The sequence below is a fragment of the Gorilla gorilla genome, chromosome 13 (genome assembly GCF_029281585.2).
Source record: "Gorilla gorilla gorilla isolate KB3781 chromosome 13, NHGRI_mGorGor1-v2.1_pri, whole genome shotgun sequence".
NCBI lineage: Eukaryota > Metazoa > Chordata > Mammalia > Primates > Hominidae > Gorilla > Gorilla gorilla.
Window position 1 is genome coordinate 121,357,317 of NC_073237.2, and position 13,292 is coordinate 121,370,608.

The following is a 13,292-nucleotide window of genomic DNA, read 5'->3' on the forward strand; positions in this document are numbered from 1 at the left end:
TTGAGAAATACAACTTTAAACTATATGCATGAGTTACTTCATAAACATTAACAAGTGGCCAGGCACAGTGGCTCATGCCTGCAATCCCAGAACTTTGGAAGGCCAAGGTGGGTGGATCACCTGAGGTTGGGAGTTCGAGACCAGCCTGACCAACATGGGGAAATCCCATCTCTACTAAAAATACAAAATTAGCCAGGCATGGTGGCACATGCCTGTAATCCCAGCTACTCGGGAGGCTGAGGCAGGAGAATCGCTTGAACCCAGGAGGCGGAGGTTGCAGTGAGCTGAGATCATGCCACTGCACTCCAGCCTGGGTGACAGAGCAAAACTCCGTCTCAAAAAAAAAAAAAAAAAAATTAACAAGTAATATTTAAATGAAGAAATGTACATGAAACTGTTTAAACGAAGAAACATTTACAAAACACTTATATACGCATAAAACATCCAGACCTATATAAAACATATATAGCAAAGAAAATACTCCAGAAATAATACATCAATTACCCAGTTCTCTTTTTTCATTAAAAACTTGCAGGCCGGGCATGGCGGCTCATGCCTGTAATCCCAGCACTTCGGGAGGCTGAGGTGGGCAGATCACAAGGTCAGGAGCTCAAGACCAGCCTGACCAACATGGTGAAACCCCATCTCTACTAAAAACACAAAAAGTAGCCAGGTGTGGTGGCGTGTGCCTCTAGTCCCAGCTACTTGGGAGGCTGAGGCAGGAGAATCGCTTGAACCCAGGAGGCGGAGGTTTCAGTGAGCCAAGATTGCGCCACTGTACTCCAGCCTGGGTGACAGAGCAAGACTCTGTCTCAAAAACAAAAAACAAAAACAAAACAAACAAAAAAACTTGCAAAGTGGTAGCTTAAGACTTTACAATGCTTAATTTCATTTCATCTAGTTAATTTGTTAGAGATATGGTGTTGCTCTCTCACTCAGGCTGGAATGCAGTGGCACGATCACAGCTCATGCATCCTTGAACTCCTGGGCTCAAGAGATCCTCCTGCCTCAGCTTCCTGAAGTAGCTGGGACTACAGGCTCACAAAAACATGCCTGGCTAATTTTTAAATTTTTAAAATAGATTTGGGATCTTGCTATCTTGCCCAGCTTTGTCTCAAACTGCTGGTTCAAGTGATCCTCTTGCCTTGGCCTCCCAAAGTGCTGGGATTACAGGTGTGAGACACTACACCCAGCCTACAAATGCTTTTGTGGGAAAAATAAATATGAGACACCTTTATATGCTACCAAAGAGAACTACATGATTAAATTAAATGTAGTAAGTAATATTAATTTCTAAAAAGACTAAAATTGGTCTGTGCCATGATCTGATTTGCCTACTCCATATGGGGTTCTCTTTTCATTTCTTTTTTTTTTTTTTTTTTGAGACAGAATCTCACTCTGTCACCCAGGCTGGAGTGCAATGGCGCTATCTTGGCTCACTGAAACCTCCATCTCCCGGGTTCAAGCGATTCTCCTGCCTCAGCCTCCCAAGTAGCTGGGACTACAGGTGCACACCACCCCTCCCAGCTAATTTTTTAATTTCCAGTAGAGACGGGATTTCACCATGTTGGCCAGGCTGGTTTTGAACTCCTGACCCCAAGTGATCCGCCCGCCTCAGCCTCCCAAAGTGCTGGGATTACAGGCATGAGCCACTGCACGCCTGGCCTCCCTTTTCATTTCTGAAGATTGGTATGTTCTGGACGATTTATTTCTTCAGAGGAGTGACAGTGCCTGTGCCATCAAAAGCAAACAACAACAAAAGACTTGCTATTATTCCACAGCTGTCCTGTGCATCACAATATTAAAATCTAAAATTAAGCCATGATGCATTAATTGAGCAAATACATTTCCAATTACACACAATGGTGTCTTTAAAAGTTGGCATCCAACATTCATCCTAAATCTAAATAGTCCTCTGGAAATAGCAGGCACATACAATGAATGGTATTCCTGAGAAGTGGTATCCAATAATGCCCAATTAAATTGGGAGAAACTAATGGATTGCTAAAGTACTCTCAATGATGCTAGATCATGTTAAACAATACACTGGACCCAGTGCAAAAACACATTCTGTCACATCACCAAACTGCTGCAACAGATTCATTTTCATTGACAAAGACAGAGTACTTCTTTTGAATTCTGTGAAGACACAAAATGCCTGGACCCCTCTGGCTTTATAAGTTTAATTGGGGTAGCCAATAAACCTTTTCATTCAGCAGTCTCTCACATTCTTCCATTTCCCACAAAAACAAAACAAATATACAATTTAATAAAGTACACTGCTGGCTGGGTACAGTGGAACACGCCTGTAATCCCAACACTTTGGGAGGCCAAGGCAGGTGGATCATCTGAGGTCAGGAGTTCGAGAACAGCCTGAGCAACATGGAGAAACCCCATCTCTGCTAAAAATACTAAAAATTAGCCGGGCATAGTGGCACATGCCTGTAATCCCAACTACTTGGGAGGCTAAGGCAGGAGAATCGCTTGAACCTGCGAGGTAGAGGTTGCAGTGAGCTGAGATCATGCCATTGCACTCCAACCTGGGAAACGAGCGAAACTCTGTCTCAAAAAAGAAAAGAAAAGAAAGTACACTGCTAACTTTCCTAAAAATCAGAAGTTGTAATACTGAACAAAATGAGTAGGAGGAAAAATGCTGAAAAATGTATGGTGCATTGGAAGCTCTTGGAATAAAGAGTTTAAGTAAAACTAAACATGAAAACTAAATGGAAAATGTATACTTGGGGTCAGCTCTCTTGGCTACCAGACATTTTCATTGGTTTCCTGATAGAAACCTATCAGGAGTTTGCTTCTCCCTCTAACTGCAGTATGAACACCCACAACAGAAACAGTTTGAAGTGGCAGATCTGTGTACCCAGAGTATTTTGAACACATTTTTCACTAATCAAACATTTTGACCAGATACAAAGGACTCTAAAGACTGTGCTTTCATTTTCCTGTAAATTACTATAGTTTGAATTATAATATCCACCTTTAAAGTGTTTCACTGCTGGCATTACTTGTTTTTTGTTTTTTTTTTTTTTTGAGACGGAGTTTTGCTCTTGTTGCCCAGGCTGGAGAGCAATGGTACGATTTCAGCTCACCACAACCTCTACCTCCCAGGTTCAAGTGAGTCTCCTGCCTCAGCCTCCCAAGTAGCTGGGATTACAGGCATGCACCACCACGCCTGGCTAATTTTATATTTTTAGTAGAGATGGGGGTTTCTCCATGTTGGTTAGGCTGGTCTCGAACTCCTGACCTCAGGTAATCTGCCCGCCTCGGCCTCCCAAAATGTTGGGATTACAGGCGTGAGCCACTGCACCCAGCTGACCACTGGCATTCTTTATAAAATCACTGAAAATCATCACTTCAATAGTGAAATATAAAATGAAGGATGTTCAAGTTAGATCCCTGTCACTTATTTCAGCATTCAGGGCCATCTTTTTTTTGTGATTGTCACAAATTTTCAAAAAATCAAGTGCATGTAAAACAGTATGTTAATATTCAAAGACTAAAACTATGGGCTAGAAGTTTTACTTAAACTACAGCAGCTCAGCACGAGAAGGGGAAACGTTTGAACACTAGAGAAATTCACCCTTATACCTCTACCTCTATAAAAGAAAATTATTCTGGGTTATATAACAAAAATAAACCTCCCACCAGAGATCTTGGAAATCTTGAATTTTTTTTTCCTGCAGGAGGATTTATTATTTTCCACTGAGTGTCCATTCATGCGTTTTCTTCTTGTTTCTATTCATAGCACCCGATCCTGACTAGCATGCACAACCTCAAAAGAAAAGAAACACTAAATACAAACTGTGTAAAATTAAATAAAATAAAGCAAAATAAAAAGGCACACATTAAGAGTGGGTACCCTTGGGTTGGTGCCACAATGTCTACCTGTGCAATAGCTCTCATGGAACTCACCTTGTACGCAACACTATTAGACGAATCCACAATGATGAACAGTGGCTTCCTGGTGAAAGGATAGAGATCCCCAGGATGAAGGCTGGGAAAACAACAACAATGAAGAACTGTTAAACTGTGTCAGCCACGTCTCAGAAATCTTATTCTTCAGTTTGGTCTGCTCATATCTCCTTTGCATCATAGCACTGAGAGAAAAACAAAGACTAGTCAAGCAAAGGGAAAAAAAAAAAAAGCCTGTATTTACTAGGATAGCCAAGATAGTTTTATTTGGAGAAAAAAAAAAGTTCAGAGACAATTGTTATTCAAGAATATCTAAGCTAAAGTGAAGTCTGTGTATTTAAAGATGACTAAACACACAGCATGAAAACCTCAGAAGTTGGCACACAGGTACCTGTTTCATATTTAAAAGCTCCTTGTAAGAACATCTGGAAACAAGATGTAATAACAAAACCAGATTTGTATTTCAATGAGTCTTCAAAATTTCTATTTTAAAGATTTTTAATATTTCAAGCTACATCTTAATACTGCAGGTAGTAAGTAGGAAAATCTTTTTACTATCACTATTTTTTTTTTTTTTTAAAGACACCGTCTTGCTCCGTGGCCCAGGCTGGAGTACAGTGGTGTTGTGCAATCGCAGCTCACTGCAACCTCCGTGTCCCGGGCTCAGGTGATCCTCCCACCTCAGCCTCCTTGAGTAGCTGGGACTGCAGACATGTACCAACACAACCAGCTAATTTTTCTATTTTTAGTAGAGATGGGGTTTCTCCATGTTGCCCAGGCTGGTCTCGAACTCCTGAGCTCAAGCAATCTGCCCACCTCAGCTTCCCAAAGTGCTAGGATTATGGGCATGAGTCACTGTGCCCAGCTACTTTTTACCATATGTTTCCTCTAAACATGTGCATCAAGGGCTTGTTAAACATGCGGGGGCTTGTTAAACATGCAGTTTGACTGGCCCACAGAAGAGCTACTGAACCCAAAGGCGGAAATCCAGTAACATGCATGTGAGAGCCAATGCGTAAGGTCAGAATCTTGGTGTGCGTGCTCTTTCCTATGACTGAGTACACGATGTGCATATGTGGATAGATACTAATGTAAATGTAAATTTATGAATGTTTCACTGAGCAATATCATCAAACTTCATTATATTTCAAATAAAAGTTTTTCTTTTGTTGACAAATAAAAATTGTATATATTCAAGGTATACAATGTGATGACTTGTTAATGCATACACGTATAGTGATTACCACGATCAAATTAATCAACACCTCCATTCCCACACCGTTACCCTTCATGTGTGTGGGCGGCGGGGATGGGGGGGGTGGTGCCGGGGGCAGTGGGCAGAGAGGACACATATAAGCTTTACCCTTTCAGAAAATTTCGAGTAAACAACAATTTTTGTTATTGTTGTTGTTTGAGATGGGGTCTCACTTTGTCACCAAGGCTGGAGTACAGTGGCAAGATCATAGCTAACTGCAGCCTTGATCTCCCAGGCTCAAGTGATACTCCTGCCTCAGTCTCCCAAGTAGCTGGGACCATGGGCGTGCACCTCAACGCCTGGCTCATTTTTTAAATTTTTAGTAGAGACAAGATCCTCTTATGTTGCCAAGGCTGGTCTTGAACTCCTGAACTCAAGCAATCTTCCCATCTCAGCCTCCCAAAGTGCTGAGATTACGGGAATGAGCCACCATGCTCGGTCCAACAATACAATATTTTTATTTATTTTTATTTATTTATTTATTTTGAGATGGAGTCTCGCTCTGTCACACAGACTGGAGTGCAGTGGTATGATCTCGGCTCACTGCAACCTCCGCCTCCCAGGTTCAGGCAATTCTCCTGCCTCAGCCTCCCAAGTAGCTGGGATTACAGGCACATGCCACCACACCCGGCTAATTTTTTGTATTTTTAGTAGAGATGGGATTTCACCATGTTGCCAGGCTGGTTTTGAACTCCTGACCTCAAGTGATACGCCCACTTCGGCCTCCCAAAGTGCTGACATTACAGGCCTGAGCCACTGCACCCAGCCAATATAGTATTTTTAATTATCACCACCATGCTGTACTTTAAATGATATTTATCTTACAACTGAGAGGTTGCACCCTTTAACCAACATCTCCCTATATTCCCCAATCCTCAGCTCCTCAGAACTACCGTTGCACTCTGCTTCTGAGTGCAACTTTTTCAGATTCCACATATAAGTGATCATGCCATACAGATTCAGTATTCCTAATCTGAAAATCCAAAACGAAAAATGCTCCAAAATCCAAAAAGTTTTCAGAGCCAACATGATGCCACAAGTAGAAAATTCCACACCTGACCTCACATGATGGATCATAGTCATGCAGGTATGCAACACATAGTTTATCCAGGATCTCAAAGGGAAAAATAAAATTACTTTCAGGCAATGTGTATGAGTTGTATATGAAACACAAGTCAATTTCATGGGTCCCATCCCTAAGGTACCTTACTATCTATATACAAATATTCCAAAATCTGGAAAAATCCAAAACCCGAAACACTTCTGGTCCCACACATTTCAGATAAGGGATATTCAATATGTATTAGAAACAAAGTTTTAGACCAGTCCAGTTTTCTTTATAACCAGATTGCTCTCAGCTAGAAAAATTCTAGAGCCAATGAGCCAATAATAGCCCAAGCAATGAAGTTGTTATGCTTAGAAAAAGAATGAACTCCAGGCACGGTGGCTCACGCCTGTAATCCCAGCACTTTGGGAGGCCAAAGCAGGTGTATCACTTGAGGTCAGGATTTCAAGACCAGACTGGCCAACATGGTGAAACCCCATCTCTACTAAAAATACAAAAATTAGCTGGGTGTGGTGATGCATGACTGTAATCCCAGCTACTTGGGAGGCTGAGCAGGAGAATCGCTTGAACCCGGAAGGCAGAGGTTGCAGTGAGCCAAGATAGTGCCACTGCACTCCAGCCTGGGCGGCAGAGTAAAACTCTGTCTCAAAAAAAAGAAAAGAAAAAAGAAAAAGAACTTTTGTAGATGAAATTCTATTTGCTTTTGTATTTTTTGCATTTAAAAAAACTTTTTTTTAAGTTTTTGTAGAGACAGAGTCTCACTAAGTTGCCCAGGATGGTCTCAAACTCCTGGGTTCAGGTGATCCTCCTACCTCAGCCTCCTAAAATGTTGGGATCATAGGCATGAGCCACTGCTCCTGGCCTGAAGTTCTATTTGTAATCATGTAACAACATTCATTTGTGCTATATTAAACCAACAAAACCTTGTATTAAAAAATTCAGGCCCAGCGCGGTGGCTCATGCCTGTAATTCCAGCACTTTGGGAGGCCGAGGCTAAGGTCAGGAGTTCGAGACCAGACTGGTCAACATGGCAAAACCCCATCTCTATGAAAAATAAAAAAATTAGCCAGGCGTGGCGGTGGCCACCTGTAATCCCAGCTACTTGGGAGGCTGAGGTAGGAGAATCACTTGAGCCTGGGAGATGGAGGTTGCAGTGAGCCAAGATCGTGCCACTGCACTCTAGCCTGGGCACGAGAGCAAGATTCCATCTCAAAAAAAAAAAAAAACAAACTCAATACTAGAGGTTGGGAAGGGTAGGGGAACGGAGGTATAGGGAAGAGATTTGTTAAAGATTAAAAAATTACAGCTAGATAGAAGGAATATGTTCTAGTGTTCTATACCACTGTAGCATGACTATAGTTAATAATATGTTATATAGTTTTTATTTTCTCTTTTTTTTTTTTTTTTTTTTTTGAGACGGAGTCTTGCTTTGTTGCCCAGGCTGGAGTGCAGTGGCGTGATCTCGGCTCACCGCAAGCTCCACCTCCCGGGTTCACGCCATTCTCCTGCCTCAGCCTCCCGAGTAGCTGGGACTACAGGCGCCCACTACCACGCCCGGCTAATTTTTTGTATTTTTAGTAGAGACGGGGTTTCACCGTGTTAGCCAGGATAGTCTCGATCTCCTGACCTCGTGATCCGCCCGCCTCGGCCTCCCAAAGTGCTGGGATTACAGGCGTGAGCCACCGCGCCCGGCCTCTTTTTTGTTTTTTTGACACAGAGTCTCGCTCTATCACCCAGACTGGAGCACAGTCTCGGTTCACTGCAACCTCGACCTAATGGGTTCAAGTGATTCTCCTGCCTCAGCCTCCTGAGTAGGTAGGACCACAGGCGCAAGCCACCACACCCGGTTAATTTTTGTATTTTGGTAGAGACAGGGTTTCATGTTGGCCAAGCTGGTCTCAAACTCCTGACCTCAAGTGATCCACCCATCTCGGCCTCCCAAAGTGTTGGGATTACAGGTGTGAGCCACTGCTATCAGCCTATATTATAAATAGCTAGAAAAAAGATATTAAATGTTCCCAACACAAGGAATGGATGTTTGAGATGATGAGTATGCTAATTACTCTGATCTGATCACGATACATTACAAATATAGAAACATCATTAAGTACCCCAGGAATATTTACAATGATTATTTTTCAATTAAAAAAATAAAATAAAATAAAATGTGGCCAGGCACGGTGGCTCACACCTGTAATCCCAACACTTTGGGAGGCCGAGGCAGGTGGATCACAAGGTCAGGAGTTCAAGACCAGCCTGACAAACATGGTAAAACCCCATCTCTACTAAAAATACAAAAATTAGCCAGGCATGGTGGCTGGTGCCTGTAATCCCAGCTACGCAGGAGGCTGAGGCAGGAGAATTGCTTGAACCCAGGAGGCAGAGGTTGCAGTGAGCCGAGATCATGCCACTGCACTCCAGCCTGGGTGACAGGGCAAGACTCCATCTCAAAAAAAAAAAAAAAAAAAGTTTGGGCTGAACACAGTGGCTCACATCTTGTAATCCCAGCACTTTGTGAAGCTGAGGTGGGAGAATCACTTAAGGCCAGGAAATCAAGACTGACCTGAGTGACATAGCAAGACTCCGTCTCAAGAAAAAAATTTGTTTAAAAGTTCGTATTGATGTTACATGTATAATGTCCTGACATATTATTTATGTATATATTTACTGTCTCCAACTAGAATGCAATTTTGTTCACTGACATATCCCTAGTGACTAAACAGTGTGTAACATATTTATTCAACGAATATCAACCAAAAGTTCTAATTTCCTAGGATAGACAGAGCCTGAATTATTGCTGGAATCCAAATAAGTGTTTCTGGTCTGTCCCTAAATCTTAGTCTAAGGGAATCATTCTAGTACTAGAAAAAACTCCCCATTTTACTTAATATTTTTTCTATTTATAGACAGAGGTATAATTTTTATAATAAGAGTAGACACCAGAATACATACCAGTGCATTTCCTTGTGGGACTGATTTCGTTTGTGGATGGCATCTCCATTAATAATATCCCGGTTACTATTAGTAAGTACACCTCCAAAATCATAAGGACCTATAAAAACAAAGGGAAGAATCCTAGACTTCAGTTGAAGACTAACACTGACCTGATGTTCAAATACAAAGGTACTGTGTGAATCTCTCATTGATTCAAGCGAAGATAATTACACATTTAAATTATTTTAAAATTTAACATTTTAATTTAATGGAGTATTTAAATGACTTCAGTATGTTGTCATTTTCAACATTTTAAAAAACATTTAATTATTCAGCAGTTCTTCAAACAGAATATAATGAGAAACAAAACAAGACTCTATGGCATCATTATTCTAAGTAATAAAAGGAATGGAGATCTGGGATGTTCAAAATGACCTTTACATTTCAAGCAAACTTAAAATCTCAGGTTTAACAATACTATTTTAAAAGGAAGTTGGTCAGACATGGTTGCTCATGCCTGTAATCCCAGCACTTTGGGAGGCTGAAGCAGGAGGACTGCATGAGGCCAGGAGCTCCAGACCAGCCTGGGCAATATAGTGAGACCTGTCTCTACAAAAAAATTTTAAAAATTAGCCGAGCATGGTGGTAGGTGCCTGTATTCCCAGGCTGCAGTGAACTATGATCACACCACTGCACTCCAGTCTGGATGACAGAGTGAGACCCTGTCTCAGAAAAAAAAAAGAAGTTGCAGAATAAAATAATCTTTTTTTTTTTTAAAGAATGAAATCTTAGTCTCATAAGTAAATACAATTTTAAATGAGCCACTAACTGTAAAACTTAGAAAAATATTTGAATAGAATTTGAAAATTCTCATTCACAAAAACTTCACCTTTAAGAATGTATTGCCAGATTTCAGCGTGCAAATATCCATTATTATCCCTATTGTATCAAGCACTTTAGTTCTGGTTCTGAAGTTAGCCTTTTCCCACTAAATTCATATGAATTAGCTAAACTCTTGTCCAAATGGAACAGCAACTGTGGGATGTTCAGATAATCTCTCTCAAAGGACCTATCAAAGTACGATTACCTATCATACTTTGAAAAAAGTAAAGAAGTCAGTATGTTAAGCGGAAACCAAGAAAACTTGATTTAACAGTATATGAGACATACAGATAATTATAAATAAAAGTACTAACATTATTACAAAAAACTAAAGTAGTTTAAGATTTTACATTACTTTTAATGTTGTATTATATTTCATTTCTTAAAATCACTGCAATGAAAAGGCTGAAGAGATTTGTTTTCATTTCAACATTTTAAGAGAATCTGTAGGTCATGCAAGGAAGATGGCAAGGACATGCATTTTATAAAGGAATGCAAATTTCAACAAACAAATGAAGAGGAAAATGTTAAGGATGTTAAGAATTTTTTTATTTTTTTTTTTTTGCCCAGGCAAATATTTAATTATCTTATTTACATCCAAGTTACTTATCTATTCTGACCAATTTCTGGACTCATATGTTCTGGAGAGTGTTACGTTTTTATTCTGAAACAGCATCCCGATATTCTACAGATTGAATCCATAAAACAAAATAAAGGACAGAAAACAAAATCATGACAAGGGCTTGAACTTTCACAGTTACAAAAGTACACTGATTTCTACAAAGACTTTCAGCCATCATGTAGCCATTGACCGGATTCCCCAATGCACTGAAAGCTCAGAAAAATTCAATGATGTGAAATAGATCATTAGGCTTGGTTATTCCATCATCCTTTTCAACTTTGAAACACCAAACTCCTTATGTATATCTAAATGTATTTACATATTATGCTTTTGATACATTTGATAGTGAAGCAAGCATTTAATATATGAATTTTCTGATGATTTATGGGCTTTGACATATAACATTTCAGAAAATATGACAGACTGGGGTATCTACAAAATTACCACTCAACAAATAGACCAGGTTTCAAATTTGGAAGTCTGTCTAGAAAGGCTGAGATGGTCTGTGGGCTACGGGCCATCGTCTTGTAGAAAATAAAGAGAATTCAAGCCCTGCTCACAACAGGGAGCATTCCTTTATTGTACCTTCACTATCAGAACGACCTGTGGGGAAAACGCCAGTGGCCGACAGGTAAATCAGAAGCACGCTATTGGCAGGCAGCTCCTGAAATGAAAGAAAATCACATACACAAAACAACAAACAAGGATAAACAACATGGTTTTATTTAAAGTTCATGACATCTTAAAGTTGTGAAATAAATAAGAATGCACTGTTGTCTTTTCCAAGAGAAGAAACGCTCTTCTTGGTCCTGACTTTAAAACTATATACACGGCAGAGATTCATTATTAATCTATATTGTCAAAAGTTGCAAAGACATTCTCTGCTTCAAAAACCCCATCATTTGGAGAATATTCTCCAAAAACTTGAATGGAGAAGTAAAGATCCTGACTACATGGCTACAAGACAAAGTCCCTTTTGTGGCTTTCTCTACATAGACTTTGGGAAGAATTCTCCTATTTCTCACAGTTCTTTCAGATGATCTAAATGTTTCATAGAGCTCCTTGACTATATAAGAAGCCTAGACACTCTGCTTTTGTTTTTTAGTCTGGTTTCTTTTGGTTTTTTTTTTTTTGAGACAGAGTTTCACTCTTGTTGCCCACGTTGGAGTGCAATGGCGCGATCTCGGCTCACCGCAGCCTCCGCCTCCCGGGTTCAAGTAATTCTCCTGCCTCAGCTTCCCAAGCAGCTGGGATTACAGGCATGTGCCACCACACCCGGCTAATTTTGTACTCTTTTAGTAGAGATGGGGTTTCTCCATGTTGGTCAAGCTGTTCTTGAACTCCCGACCTCAGGTGATCCACCTGGCTTGGCCTCCCAAAGTGCTGGGATTACAGGAGTGAGCCACCACGCCCGGCCAGTTCTGCATTGTTACACCTAAAATCATTGAGTAATAAAAAACTGGAGGAAGGAGAACCACTATTATCATTAATTAATGATGGGAATAATCACAACATCATAAGCAATTTTCATTCCCAAACAGCTATTTCACAGCTTACCAGGAGTACAAAAAAAAAAAAAAGAAACAAAACAAAACAAAAGTATTTATTATCAGGATCATTACTCTAAAGGCAGTTTTTCATTTTTATATTTTACCTAAACTCTTAAGTATTTTTTCAAAAGAGTGACTCTTAGATTTTAGTTAGGGCACACTTTCACCTCATAGTAAAAAGTACTGGATCACACATACCTTAAAAGACGCTGCTAAGAAGGTATATAGCTGGCTGAAGGTTGGTTTGTAGAGCAGATACTTGTGGGGGTTTTCTCGTCTAGTAGGCTTGTCAGCTGATTCCTATATTTACACACAGAAAACATTATACATAAAAGCTGCATTTGACAAATGAATTATCAATGTCTATTTTCACTAGCCCTTATCAAGGAAGTCTTATTTTCACACTCAGTCTTACTGTGATTATCTATTTCTCCATGTCTCATCAAGTGAATTCTTTATTCAAGGCTGTAGTATCTGTTGAATAATCAGCGTTCCAACAGGAGAGAAGCAGCCAGAGGGTTACCAAACTTGCAAATGTAAAAGAGGAAATTACCTGCATTCCTGGTTTATTCATCTGGGAAGCTAAATTCATTGGCTCCCTTTCCAGAGCTTGTAACATCCGGAACATGTCAACAGTTAGTTCACTGAACTTAACCTGCAAGAAAAAAAAAAACAAACACAACCTAGCCTTAATGCAACATGCAGACTTTAAAGACTTTTATCACGTTCCTAGTTGTGACTTTCACATGTACTTCAGGGCTTTGGGTACCTTTTTCTCTAATATTTCGTTACAGAAATTTTCAAGCGATGGAAAGACTGGAAGAATTCTACAGTGACATCCATATGTTCATCATCTAGATCCTATAATAAGCATTTTTTATATTTGCTTTATCACATACCTCTCCAGCCATATACATGTCTACTGATCAATAAACTTCCTCAGGTTTTGTTTTTTTAAGTAGTTACAGAAACACAGGGGGCCATGCATGGTGACTCACGCCTATAATCCCAGCACTTTGGGAGGCCAAGGCAGGTGGATCACCTGAGGTCAGGAGTTCG

The 13,292-nt window shown here is 40.2% G+C and overlaps 1 protein-coding gene across 4 annotated transcripts in view; it reads right to left on the reverse strand.

Moving 5' to 3' along the window:
• SCAI (suppressor of cancer cell invasion) overlaps window positions 1-13,292 on the reverse strand; it is a 201,054-nt gene that overhangs the window by 48,281 nt on the left and 139,481 nt on the right. For all 4 annotated transcript variants that reach the window (XR_008668725.2, XM_031014486.3, XM_031014487.3 and 1 more), the window contains 5 exons: window positions 12,787-12,888; window positions 12,432-12,533; window positions 11,269-11,347; window positions 9,198-9,297; window positions 3,925-4,006 (listed from right to left, as the gene is read on the reverse strand). Coding sequence is in view for 3 of the 4 variants with exons in the window: in XM_031014486.3 (XP_030870346.1) it covers window positions 3,925-4,006; window positions 9,198-9,297; window positions 11,269-11,347; window positions 12,432-12,533; window positions 12,787-12,888 (465 nt within the window). In the remaining variant the exon portion in view is untranslated. The remainder of the gene's footprint in view (window positions 1-3,924; window positions 4,007-9,197; window positions 9,298-11,268; window positions 11,348-12,431; window positions 12,534-12,786; window positions 12,889-13,292) is intronic.